The 14203-nt window shown below is 45.7% G+C and overlaps 1 protein-coding gene across 2 annotated transcripts in view; it reads left to right on the forward strand.

Annotated features, from left to right (window-relative positions):
• DPYSL3 (dihydropyrimidinase like 3) overlaps window positions 1-14203 on the forward strand; it is a 103636-nt gene that overhangs the window by 36962 nt on the left and 52471 nt on the right. Inside the window, exon 1 of one of the 2 annotated variants that reach the window (XM_036312916.1) lies at window positions 7788-8215. The exons of the other annotated variant lie outside the window; for it this stretch is intronic. Coding sequence (XP_036168809.1) covers window positions 8177-8215 — 39 coding nt within the window. The 5' untranslated portion in view covers window positions 7788-8176. Of the gene's footprint in view, window positions 1-7787; window positions 8216-14203 lie in introns of those variants that run through there. 2 annotated transcript variants of the gene reach the window in all.

The following is a 14203-nucleotide window of genomic DNA, read 5'->3' on the forward strand; positions in this document are numbered from 1 at the left end:
TCCCTGCATAGCCTCCTCTCTGTCACTGTGTCTACTCCATCCGTGAGCCCATTGTGCCAATATTGGGGTGGTTAATGATGGATCCTGGCTGATGTCAACTGAATGAGTCATTTTGTCTTCCTCATTCTGTGTATCTGCTGTGATGGATGCTCTCTGGGGAGGGCATTGATATGTAATTTCTATAACTTTAGTCTTCATGCCCACTTCCATAGGTCCATCATATGCTTCTACCCATAACCTCACTTTCCTTGATCTTTCCATCTTTCCCCTTTCTGCCTAGGAATCCTTCAACACTGATAGTATGTGAAAATGATCACTAGATGGATCTGTGAACCCAAAGAACCAAATGTAAGCCAGATTTAGACCAGGGGTCCATTTATACCTGGCCTCAACATGCCTCCTCTCTAACAGAAAAGCTATGATGATGCTTCTAGTCTCTGTGTATCAGTGCCAACTGGGAAGTTGTATCCATTGGTCCTTAGGTGTTTAGTTATTCCCTTTCCCAGTTGATAGTGGCATTAGTATATGGCCCTTGAGGAGAGAGGAGAAGACTCATTATCATATACACTAGACATGGTATTGCAGGCTCCTTCCTCTTGATGACCCAACTTCTCCTCCAGTTAACATTTTTTTAAGCCTGAAAACTAGGTCACATCCAGAAATTGGGCAAGGGAAATTAGTCATTCCATTAGTGGAGTGACTAATCTTAGCTCCCTGATCATGAATCCTTGATTCACTTTGATTTCTATCTATTGTGGTTTCTTATTGCTGCTGAAACAGATTACCATACACCTATGGGCTTAAAACAATACCGAGTTATTCTCTTTCAGTTCTGGAAGTGAGAAGTCTAAAATGGGTCCTATAGGGCTAAAATCAAGGGATCAGGAGGGCTGCAATCCTTCCGGAAGCTCTGTTTCTTGCCTTTTTCAGATTCTAGAGGTGGACTACTTTCCCTGGCTCATGGCCACATCATTTTGACCTTTGCTTCCAACATCACATCTCCCTTTCTTTCTCTGACCCATTGCCTCCCTCTTATAAGGACCTTTGTGATTACACTGGGCTCAACTGGATAATCCTGCCTGTGGCTTTAAAATGAGTTGCCATGAAAGCTAATGGAGAAGACCAGGGGCTGTCAGAATCATTCTGTACTAAAGAAGTGAATGAGAAGCTCCGTCCGGGGAGAAGGAGGTGTGCACACTAGCTCTCACTGGTGGAAGTGTGATTTGTGGATAAGCCCATGAGAATACTACTCTGTGGCTATAATCTTTTTTTTTCTCTTTTATGGCTTATGTATAACAAGGGTAGGCTTATTTGTCAGGTTATTTCTGTATATTTAATATGTAAACATCTAATAATAGCAGGTGAATCACCACTTTGATTTTCATTCTGTGACACTGGAATTACACAACTAAGATTTCCTTTGAATTGTAGGTGAAATTAATAGACCCAAATACTTAACGGGCAGTTCTGAGATTAACTGTCTATTTATTCACACTAAAATTGCCTACATATTTCACAAAGGTCTGCTATGTGGTTTTGCCCCTTCAAAACTCTTCTATATTTGTTTTGGGACTATTTTTTTCTCCACCCTTAAAATTAGAACTAGGGGAAATTAATATAGGAAAACATAAATTTGTTTTTTAAAAGTAGAAAATATTTTTAAGAGTAAAAACTGTGTACATGGCTAAGCACTCATTTTAGATATTGTAGAGATTAAAAGGAAGACAGAATATTCTTGACGTTTCCCTCTATTCAATTAAATACCTCCCACCCTGCATTAAAGGTAGAAATAGCTGCCCTCTAATTAACTTACTTTGTACTAAGAGCTTTACATGAATAATTATATTTAATCTTCAAATGTTCACTGTCCTTTACTCGTCTATACATCTGTGCCCTCTCTTGTCTTCTGACCGGCATAGATCCCAGGCCTCGTCCTCAATTCCCTTGAGTTTCTCTCTGCCTTGTCAGCACTCACCTAGGAAAGCCCTTGTTAAATTGCACACCCTCCCTACCCCGTGCCTGCATACTCTGCGCACATACAGCTGTACACGGCAGAAGGAATATCAACAAACATGCTTATGAGTCTTTCTTCAAATTCATGGCCACTAACTGAAGGAACTCCTTAGTGCTGCCAGATAACCACACATTTCCTATTTCCCTAGTCCCTTTACTCTCCTGGAAAAGTAATTCATACCAACTCTTCTCCCTTCTAACTTCTATCACCTTCCCCCCAGACTGTCTTAGCTGATGACAGAGAAAAAAGACACAATCACAAGAGAACTTTCATAAACTCCCTCTGTGAAATTTACCTAGCCACCTGTCTCTGTGCCACTCTGCTCTTCCCTTCAGTTATTGGGAAGAAACATCCCTGCTCCTTGCTAAGCGGCAAGCCCTCCTTCTGAACACTAGGTGTCACCTGTGTTGTCCCTTCAAGATGATAGAGCATTTATTGCATTTCTTTCCTGCTCCTCTCCTTACTGAATGAGGCCCACTGGCACACACCGTGATATACTTCCCTCATATTAGATTCCACTTTCTCTGCTAGTTACCCTCCATTTCCCTGTCCCTGTTTGCAATACAATTCCTTGAAAGAGTTGCCTGTCTTAGATGTCTCTAATTTCCACCCCCACAACTTCATTGAGACCGCTCTGACACAGGTACGCACATAGTAGGTGCTCAGTAAATACCCCTGAATAATTTCATACATGCCCACAAAAAAACAAACAAACAAAAAACCACTGTGATATGGGCATTTAGAGACTCATTTTATAGGTGCTCTGTTTAAGGTGCTCAGTGACCTCGACAGTGTTCTCATGTACCGATTAATTCTCAGTTCTCCTCCTCCTCAATCTTTCAGGGGCCATTAGGGAAGTGAACACATTCTCTTCTTTGAAATAATTTTGTTTCTTGGCCTTCAGAGCACAATACTTGCATGCTGTCCCCTCTGTCTCATTGACCACTCTCTCTGCTTCTTTTCCTGGTTTCTCATTTCCATTAGGGATGCTACTTACCTCAGATTTCTTCTCTAGCTGCACTCCCTTCCTTGGTCATCTCCTCCAGCATTGATACTTTAAGTAAAACCTAATGGCTGTCAACTCCCAAACTCGTATTTCTCTCCTAGCTCTTCCCTTAGGTTCTAACCTCAGATATGCACCTGCCTGCTCAGCCTGCTCAACATTCCACTTGGATGTTTAATAGGAATGTCCACAAACATATGCCTGACCTTTCTTCCCAATCCCATTCCTCCTACACTTGTTCCTATCTCACCTTCATCTTTTGAATTGCTCAGGGCAACAAATTTAGTGTAATCTTTGATTCTTCTCTCTCTCATACCCCAGTCAAATACTCAGCAACTACTGTTGGCATTACTTTGAAATAGATCCAACATCTAATCATTTCTCACTGCTTCCACTGTTACCATTTGGTCTAAGCTACCATCCTATCACCTTGCCTTCTGTGACCCCTGTATGTAAATTTCCAGCCCATCCTCAAAACTCTGGAATGACTTTCACCTTGCCATCCCTGCTTTATTTATCCTTAATACACTTGCTCCTAAAATGGAAGCTTAAAGAGGGCTTTTGTCTGTTGTGTCCAAATACTTGTATACCTAATGCCTAGGTGCCCATAGTAGGTACTCAATAAATATTAGTTGAATGGATTAGTAAATCATCACAAAACACTGTAAAGGTAGGTAATGAGATGCTCATTTTAGAGAGGATGAAACCAAGGCTCAAAAAGCTGAGGAAATCTGCTGAAGGTCATGGAAATAGGAAGTGTATGAATTGCAATATGGAACAAGGTTCTTCTGCTCCTAAACCCAGATTCTTAGACAGTGCACCATTTTGGGTTTAAGTCCATAGTTTTCCCTCTGAACTCATAAGAAAGAAATTTTTTAAAGAAATTCTTTAGGGGGGGAGGTTGGGGGTTAATGGGGGGGATGTGGACACATTTGTAATACCTTAACTAATAATAAAAAAAAAAAGAAAAAAAAAAAAAAAAAAAATTCTTTAAATGACCCACAGCCTTTTTTTTTTTTAACCTCCTCATACACTTTGATGGCAGTTCCCTTCAAAGCTGCAGCTTTATAATTTCTCTATATAAAAGCCTAGGTGACCCTTACGACAGAATGACCGGAACGTCCGGTTGACCAGTCGCTATGACGCACACTGACCACCAGGGGACAGATGCTCAATGCAGGAGCTGCCCCCAGGTGGTCAGTGAGCTCCCAGAGCCAACCTCCTGCAGCCCCTCCCCCCAGCCAGTCAGCCCTCCTGACTGGCCGGCCAACCTCCTTGGGTTCCCTCCTCCTCCCCTATCGCCTGCCCTCCCCCCCCCACCACCACCACCATAGGCCTCCATCACCGGCCAAGCCGAGGGACCCACCCGTGCATGAATTCGTGCACCAGGTCTCGAGTTAGTGCATAAATACCTAACCTATTCTACTGAGCCATTCTGTGACACATGTGTTGCCTTGGAATTTGTGACTGTATCATATTAGCAAAGTGATTCCTCACCATCTTGAATTTATCTGCTCTGAAATATAGAATCAGGAAACACTAAGAAGCCCAAGAGATGCAAAAGTATTCTTAAATCTAGATTCTAACCACATGCCCTTTAATTACAGGAACGTTCTTACTCCATCTACTTTTTCTTCAGATAGAATTTAAATCATTCTTGCATTCACTCACCTAATTATTGAGCAATTTCTTTGGGCAAGGCCCTATTTCATACACTGAGGACATAGCAGTGAATAGAACAGACACATTCCCTGCTCTTAAGGAGCTCACATTCTAGTGATGGGAAAGAGGATAATACTCAATAATAAATTAATATGTCATGTGGGGTAAAGTACCACCAACATAAATAGAATACAGAAGAGGTCTAACAAAGGACCCTCTGTTGATAAGGAATAAAGTCAACTACCAGTATGTGAGATCTGGGACATTATTATTATTCTTATTCGCCCCTGGAACACTGGTACCTAGAAAAATAATAGCATATCGTAAGCACAAGGTAAATATCATGTGAAATTGTGAGAATGAATGAATGATGCTGAAGAAGAGAGCCCAGTTTGGGTACTGCAGGAGTCCAGGTAACAGCAGATGGTGGCTAGACACAGACAGCAGGTTTGTCGATGGAAAGAAGAGGTTGCATCCTGGTTGTATTCAGAAGACAGGAGCAACAGCATTTCTTGACAGATTGGATAGGCAATGCAAATTGGATTGGGTTGGACTGGATTGAATTGGCCTGAGTTACTAGAAAAACTTAGCCTTGATTGAAATGTGGAAGTCTATGGGTGCGGTAGTTTTGATGGCCAAAATTAAGTTTCTTTGGGACCATAAATTAAGTCCCTCTGTGTCTCCCTCCCTCTCTCATAGTTTCCTGAGATGCCTAAAGCCAAGTACTGCTGTGTATCCAAGGAAAACCATTCAGAGTCATTCTACTGTGGAAAACATCCATGCTGCTTGCACTCCTCACCCTCTTGGCCAGACACAGAGGCATCTTGTGTTGATCGCTGCCTTTCTTCTTACCCCTTGAATAAGAAAGGCAAAGCCAAAGAGGGGTTTTCCTTCAAACTCATCTCAGACACTTGATTTTGATTTTAAAAGAGAGAGAGATGATTGAAGGGGATGAAAGAGGGATAAAATGGTGTTTGTTTTACATTTCTGATGAGGAGAACAGCTTGGATCGATTAGCTGGTGATTATGCATTCCTGTGCCTGGCTTGTCACAGCACTCTCATCGGGAGAAACACATCACAGGTCCTATTCTGCATGGCCTTTTGCAGGCAAACCTGACCTCAAAGAGTTTAACCAAGTCTTGTAACTTGAAACAACACACACACACACACACACACACACACACACACACACATACACCCACACACACGACCAAGTAACCAAAAAATATGGTATCAATTTCATTAGTACAGTGTTCTGGTTCATAATGACCATAACAGAGGAGATAATTAGGATGCAAGACAGGCAAAGAAACCCAGGAATTAAAAAAAAAAAAAAAGGTAGTAATATTTCTTTAGGACTATAAATGTCCCCTATATATTTTTGCTTTTTTAAAAGAAGAACTTGCAAAATCCCCTCAAAAGACTTGGTGGCAGTAAACTATGGAAAAGATTCAGAGAGACCTCTGCAGGGTTTCACAGTGTGTAGTTTAATTCTTTTACTCTGTTCTAAATATAATCCTGCTTATTTGCATGTCAATCCCCAGAATGCTTTGTAATTTCACAACTCTTGGCTAGTGGTCTCAGCACTTAAGCTTTAAGAACAAAGCAAAATGTTTAGGGCGTGCCTTTGGTTTCCGTCTCTCACCTCCTCCCCCCTGTGCTTTGCTGAAGAGTTCTGGGAGGTGACCTTTGCCTGGCATTCATTGTCCTGGGCAGAGTATCACAGTGGAGTGGACTTTTCCTGTGAAGCCTGCATTCAGTCTAGTTACGCATGATTACACTGGAAGCTTGGATTAACTCAAGAAGGGAGTGTTTCTCCCTTTCGCCTTAGTCTCCCCTTTGATTATGTCAGGTTCATGTCAGGTTTCTGGAAAGCCCCAGCTGAAGTATTCTGTCCTCTTTCTGTAGATTTTTTTTTTTTTATATATAGCATCTCCATTGCAAAGTAAGCCTTCAACTTAATGAAAAGATATCCTGAAGTGTGGTCAGTGTTCTGCCTAACAGAAACGCGAATTCAAGATTCCTCACGCAGACCTAGTCATGCTTCGTGAGATGTAAAGAATTTCTATTTAGTAGGGCGTTAGGATCCACAGTTGAGGAGTGGGGATGTAGGAGACTTATCTTGAGAGGGATTTCTAATTTTTGCACAGCAAGCCGTAGCTGTTTCTAAATGCTATGATTGATATTTTTTTTTTTCAGGGGAGCTGGAAGCTCCCTAGTCAAGCACCACTCACCTCCCACCCACAGTGGCTTCTCCAAATTTGCCTCCCTTGGCAGTTAACTCTAAGCAGGTAGTAAAGGAGCAATATATTCCAGCGCTGAAGGGCATGCTTTTGCTTCTGCTAACGGTGACTTTCGACTATCAGCCCTGCTGCCTAAAGTAAACTCAGGAATGTGAACAGGTTGACTCACAAAATCCCTGGCTGCCCAGCAGTAACGTGCCTTCCCTTAAAGGTGTCATCTACTTTTTACTCAACAGAGCAACATCAATACTCTTTCTTCGATACTAAGAATCAGGTAGCGGCATTCCTTTAAAACATATTATTTTGATAATATTTTTAAATTCAGAAAAACAGTTGGTATTAGCTGACACGGTACCTACCCCTCGCAGCCCTCTGTGAGTGGGTTGCTTAACATTTTCTGATTCCTATTCTCTTGGTCTCAGGATAACAGTGGCCCCGACAGGCTGCACCAAGTCTGGCCAGTCCTGGGCTTTTTAAGGGTTTGTACCGGCTGTTTACACACCCAGCGACCAGCAGAGGCGGCGCCCAGCGCTTGGCTGTAACAAAGGCGGCGGCCACCCCCTCCAGCCCGCGAGGTGGATGGAGGGGGAGGGCAGGTTCTGGCAGGGACACCAGAGCTGTCACCTTTCAGAAATGAGGGTGGCGACGGGGAGAAATCCGACGGCGAGCTGGTGGGAGGCGCTGGCGCTTTCCCGAGCTGGGCCCTCGAGGCTAGGAGGGCGACAGCAGAGCTCCCTTCCTACCCCGGGACTGCAGCATCCCGGCCCGGAAAAGTCCCTCGCGCCCCCTGGTGGCCGTGGAGCGGCCTGGCTCCGCCGCACAAGCAAGTCACCAAAAAAAAAAAAAAAAAAGGAAGAAAAAGAAAAAGTGGGTGAGGCAGATGCAAAGAGGAAAATCAATAGGGATAAGAGAGAAGAGGGAGGAGTCGCGGATCAGCCATTCCCATTCTTGTCTTACGGGGTCCCAGCTGGCACCGCAAAAGAAAAAGAAAAAAAACGCCCGGGCGTGAACGCGAGTGGAGGAGGTTGTGTGCGGGGGGGCCGAGGGTGAAAGGGGGACCAGGGAGATTTACTTTTGTCTCTGGCAGCCGCCGCGGGAGCCCGGGAGGGGGGCGGAGGCGAGGGGAGGCGGCGGCGCGGCCAGCGCACCACTCGCGCCACCTGGTCTCGGGGCGCTGTGCGCGGAGGAAGGCGCGGGCGAGCCGGAGCCGAAGCAGGAGGGAGGGACGCCGCTGCTCAGCCACCGCCGCCACCATGTCCTACCAAGGCAAGAAGAACATCCCGAGGATCACGGTGAGTCCGGGCGCCGCCGCCTCCCTCCCTCTCTCGCCGGGTCCGCTGCGCTGCGGGCGGGGCGGCTGGGATCCCCGGTCCGGTCCCCGGGGAGGGACGGAGACCCGGGTCTGGGGGTGGAGAGCGGCGGTCAGTCCAGCCGGCGCGGCGGGCGCCACCCAGACGGAGCGACCCTGGGGCTTGGGGAAAACAAAACAAAGAGGAAACCCAAACACTGGCGCGGAGAATTTAGGACTATGTAGCCTCCTTTCCCACCGCCCGTAGTTCCCCAAGAACGCTGGGCTCACGGCTCTCCCCGGATCCCCGTTTCTCCCGGGGTGTCGGTGTGCGCCGCCCCAGGCCAGGGGTGCTTTTTGTCTAAGGTTGCTTTTGGCGGGGCGGGGTGTGGGGAGATGACACCTTTCCCCAGGGCACTGGGCGGCCCGACCGCGCCCCTCTCCCCGCTCCAGCCCCGTGGCGCTGCCCGCCGTGCCGCTAGGGTGATGGGGTGCCTGGACCGTCCGTCCGCATGCTGTCCCCTTCTTGCCTGCATTCACCCGATTCATATTTCAGTGCGTCATATTCGGGACCGGACAGCTAACGTGGCTGTAATGGGCATGACAACTGTTGTTGGTCTTTTTTGTTTTTTTTCCCCTCGATGCATTTTACATTTTTCGTGCCATTTCTCCTCCCCAGCCCACAAAAAGGCTGAGTTTTTAGAGCAAATTTTAGTTTGCAATCGCAGGCGCACGCTGTGTGCATGCGGTGTCCGACTGCCATTGTGTGCGAGACAGAGCCACCCTGGGCCTGCGGGTGTCAGATGCGCTGGGCGAGCCCTAGGCGGGGTGGAGAGGGGAGGTGCCATGATCAGGTACAGAAGCACACTTATACCAGGGACCAGCAAGATGCTTTCACGGCAGAATACCGCACCCTGGGCTGGGATGCCTCCCTGAAATGATGCCCCCCCGACCCCCAATGGAAGGGACATACCACAAGCTAGGATGGGCATTAAAAAAAATAAAATAAAAGCAAAACAAAAAAAGAAACCCCACTGACATTCGGTAGTTTAGCGTGGAGCAGGGCAGTTGTGCTTTGTCTATAGTGAATGAGGTGTGTGTGTAGTGCGTGTGGTGTGTAGTAAGGGAATGGGTGGCTACTCCATCTTTGCAGGGCAAACAAAGGAAGTGATCAGCTGGCCCCTGGGAGGCTCTGCAGCTGCCCGAGGGCAGAGCTGTACCTGCTGCTGCACTTAATTGGCCTCAATTCATTAGGTTTTGCTGTGGGCATGGGTCTGTTTGCACTTGTTCTCTTAGGCTTGGAACATCCTGTGCGTTTGTGATTGCCATGCAGGACCTTCCCCTCTGTCTGCAGCAGGAGGCTGTTCTTGCCTTGCGTGCACTTGGCTAGGTGCTTTATTTCTGTTGCAGCATCCTACATTTTTCATGCCCTTGGGCTTCATGCCACGCAAGTGTGCCCCACCCCTACCTGCTGTTTACCTGGTCCCAGGGAAGAAACACCCCCCCCAGGGGAAGCGTTGGGATGGGTAGGGATCCTTTTGTCAGGTAGAGGGGATGGGTTGAAACCCATCCTTCTTTACCACTCATTACCTGATACCATGAACTTCACATTATCGAAGAAACATTGTAGATCATTTACAATGCACAGTATTTTCTCAGTGCCAGTTGCTTTTGCAAAGAGCTGTGGAGGGTATAGTAAAAAAGAAAAGGCTGATTAGGACAAAAGCTCACTGTTTATACTTATTTCCCTAACTCAGAAGAGGTGCACCCAGCGATATGCAGGAGGTATGGTGCATATATGCCACTTGCTTTACATCCAGTATGCATTTGCCAGTTCTCCTGTTTGGGATAAGCAGAGAACAGATTTTTTTCCCCCCAGTCTGAAGATTGCAATGGTTCTTATGGACTTAGCCTGTGATATGGCATTGAGGGCCACGCCCATTCTTCTAGGCATCATTTAAGCCACCCTTAAGGAAAGATGCAGAAATTTAGCCCTGATAACTTACCTGCCTTAGAAGCCACCGTGGGTGTGGCTGTGTCCTAATCTCAGGGCCAGGTTTGCAAGGGGTTCCCTTTTGTTCCTGTTTGGATGCTCTTCCCTGGGGTGCATCCTTCATTTTCAGTGCGGCTTCCATCCTTTCTCTCTGCGCGTGGGGCGTGGTGCTGCATAGCAGCCTCTGCTTGAAGCTGGGGCTGTGTCTCCAGCAGCTGTGACAGGAATGTACAATGGCTATGGATTTCTTCAACCCAGGCTGCCTGATATTCATTGTTGAAAGGGGAGAGGGGCAAGAGGGATAAGGCAGGAGTGAGGGGGATGCTGGTCTTTGGGAGCAAGAAATCCATTTGTAGATTTTTTTTTTATGCTTTGTGTTGTATGTCCATGAACAAGGATTCTATTTTAGAATAAAATAGTTTTCTAATTTTGCATGTCCAGAGATAATTATGGTTATCCACATATACAAGGGTTGAGATATTTATCTCCACAGTTAACATAAAAGCATGGATATTATATATATATATATATATATATATATATATATATATGAAATATGATCGAAGACTTAAATATAACATATATCTCCTACTGTCAATTCTAGTACTTTTTAATGGTAAGATTGTGGGATTTGAATTAAGTTTATTATCCTCTCCATATTCTTCCTGTGAAGGCTGCCCCACCCAGTAGCTGAAATGTCACTTTAATCTGAGGATAGGTGGGGACAATCTTTCTTGGCCCTGCACCCTCTATCTTCCCAGGCACCACCCGCTGCCACAGTCTGGGGGGCCTCAGTAAGGTTTTGTTGGTTGTCTTTCCTCCCACCTATTTGTGCTGCCCTCCTGAGATTTAAGCCTTCTCCCTACCCTGTGTTTATGGGTTTCCTGGAGGGGGTGGGGGTTTCTCCGTGAGTATCTCAGGCCTCAGCTGTCATGGTGCCTTCCTAGGTCATCTGTCTACGTGCATGACCTGAACAGCCTTCCTCAATACTAGACCTTGTTTCTAGAGGTCAGACCCTGGCATTTTGGAGCAGGGCCCTTGCATTGGCATTCACCTCTGTCTCCACTAACTAGCACAGGGCCTAATACATGGACACCCATTGATGATCTGGTAAATCAAGGAATGAATTAAAACGTGTTCCTAATGAGAATAGCTCACGCCCATTGAGTGTTTATTACATGCATTGTCTCACTTCATCCCTGAATCGACACTGAGAGGTATTACAGTTATCCTGATTGTGCAGATTTAAACAAACTACCTGAAAATCCAAAGCATTTGGCCTAGGTCAGAGCTGCAGCATTAGAGGCAGGACGCACACCTACACACCTAGCTGAAATCAAAGTACATGTCTCTGCTTCGGCCATCACTCTTGCTTGGGGTTGGGGGGGCAGATGGTTTAGAAGAAAGACTCAGACAGTCTCTACTCCTGGTAGGACTTGTGAAGCATAGTTTCCTGCCATTGTCAACCAATTGTGTAACATGGTCCCTCTTTCTTTTTATAGTCACTAAATATAAATGCCAATTTTAGGGATGGTAGCTACCATATCAATGCTGCAGGCAGAATATTTGGATAATCACAGTCATTGTTCTCCTCTGATATAAGCTACAACTTGAAGCTGGCCACAGGAGTGGGTAGGGAGCTAATGCATAGGTTCCAGTGCTTTCCATGTATTCTCTTAGCAGAGTTTCCACACAAAAAACCATTTCACGGTTAAAGAAGTTGAAACATAGATAACTAGGTGAAGTCCCTTATCCAGTGTTTCACAGTGAGACTTTGGGGCAAAGCTGGAAATGAAATCCATGTCCTGTCTGACTGTGCAACCTCAGCTGCCCTGGTACAGCCATAGCCTCCCATAGGCACCTGAAAGGTGTAGCTAGAACTCCTGAATTCCCTCTGGGAGACCAATCCCAGAGAGCTGGCTTTTTGCGAATACTAATTGGATTTCTGTAAATACATTCTGGCAGATAATTAATGCATTTCCCCTGCCTTGGAGGTTGGGCCATTCGTGTGTGATGTTTGGGAATTGCCGGATCACATCCTCAGTTGGAACAAGACCTGGAGAGTTCTGTCTAGGGCACCTAGTCTGAGCGCTGGGGGTGTTGTGAGCGCTATGGGGGCCATGAGAATTGTTTTGGAGGGGAAGTGAGGGGGGATGCTTAGGGACTTGGGGGAATACCCAGGTCTCTGTAACAGTGGAGCAGGGGAAAGTACAGCCCTGCCCCTGGATCTATGTCTTCCTCTCCCTCCCACTTCGGATTGGGAGCAGATATAAGGAGATGGAGGACTAGCATTTGGGAGACCGAAGGAAGAGAGGTCATCCAAAGTCAGCTCTGTCATGTCAGGCATCTTGGAAGGCCAATTGCAGCGTAAAAGACAGAGGAAAACGATCAAAGATGTAGGAATGGAAAGCATCTTAGGTATCTGATCATGGAAATCTCAGCCCAGGCCCTGCCTGGGGTGCTCATTGTACTTTATATTTTGAGCAGGTATGGGAGCAGGTCTGATTCTCAGCCAGGTTATTTCTCTTTCTCGAATAGCAGCAAAACACCTCAGGTGAATAAAGAGCTATTAGTAACTGAGGGAGCCAGCTGGGCACTTGGGGGAATTCTAAGGAAATAGGTTTCCTGAGAATATTCAAGTCTCTGTGGTAGGACTGTCAGTTTATAAATAAAAATCCATCTTGCTTATCTCACTGGGCTGTTGAAAGGCTCAAATGAGGAGTGCCCATGAAAGTGGTCTGTGAGCCCCGGATGTAGTCAGGAGAGTAAACACTGATTTATTTATACAATCTCAACCACTCTGGAATGTGGAAATGAATAAAGGAAGACTTGACAACGTCTAGAGTAGAAAGAGACTACTTAGGAAACTTTTAAAAAACACAACTTTCAAGAACAGACAAAAATGAGCACAATGTTATATAAAAACCATGATTTTTTTCCTGTTCTGGGTTGTGTTACAATGTTCCTCAGAATTATGCTTGGCATTCATTTGTGACGATCTAAGAGAGGTCATTAGACCGCCTTTGGACTTGGAGACAGAGACTCTCCCTCAACCCAAATAAAGGGCACTTTCTTAGTGGAACTGGATTGTTTTCCGTCCCAATTAGCTTCTAGCCTGGAGCGACACAGGTTACAAATCCCCTTTCTAGCAATTTCTTCACAACTTCCTGTCCAGTGGCTTTTTCTCTGCCCTTTCTCCTCAGTTGGAAAAAAAATAAAATTGAGTTTGAAAAAGAACAAAAATCTCTTCAGATCCTAACAGGCTCTCTGTTCTTTATGTATTGACATCTTTCATAGAACTATTTATGTCTGCTTATTGCATTTGAAAAAATGACAATATGTTTACAGTCGTAGGACTGTCTCCCTGGGATGGAATTGTGCACATCTTTGATTAAATCAGCGCTTCTAATCATAAGGGGGCTGGAGGTTTGAATATGTCATCACCTCTGGGGACAGACGTTAACAGGAGGCCTGGACTGCTCCCTGGCTACTCCCTCCTCAAATCAGTGCTCCTCTCTGCCTTTTCTCCCATTTTCTGTAGGCTAGTGCGAAACAAATGGGAAAGACTCCGGACAGCCCAGGCAAACAGGCTCCTCTATCTTCCAACTCTTCTACTGTGAAACCCTTCTCTCATCAGACTCAATATGTGTCTATCTCAGAATGTGAAATAGACCAAAAAATAGTTTAGTGGGATAGGAAGATTCTCCACCTGACCTCTTCTGTTGGCCCTGGTCTAGATTGTGGGGAACTCGGTGGTTAGAAAGACGGGACAAAGCATAGTGGAGTTATTATTAAATACCGACTGTTTATTCAGTGCCTTAGACACACTACATGGGTTATCTCACTTAACTCATGACAACTCCTGTAGCTACAATTATTCACCATCATTTTGTGGTCTGGGTAGAGGCTCAGAGAGATTGAGTAACCTGACTCAAGGCACACAGCTGGAAAAGCAAGATCTTGGGATGGATCCCTCCAGAGGTGAGTTAGTTTCACAGG

This window comes from Myotis myotis, unplaced genomic scaffold (assembly GCF_014108235.1).
Source record: "Myotis myotis isolate mMyoMyo1 unplaced genomic scaffold, mMyoMyo1.p scaffold_m19_p_6, whole genome shotgun sequence".
Classification (NCBI taxonomy): Eukaryota; Metazoa; Chordata; class Mammalia; order Chiroptera; family Vespertilionidae; genus Myotis; species Myotis myotis.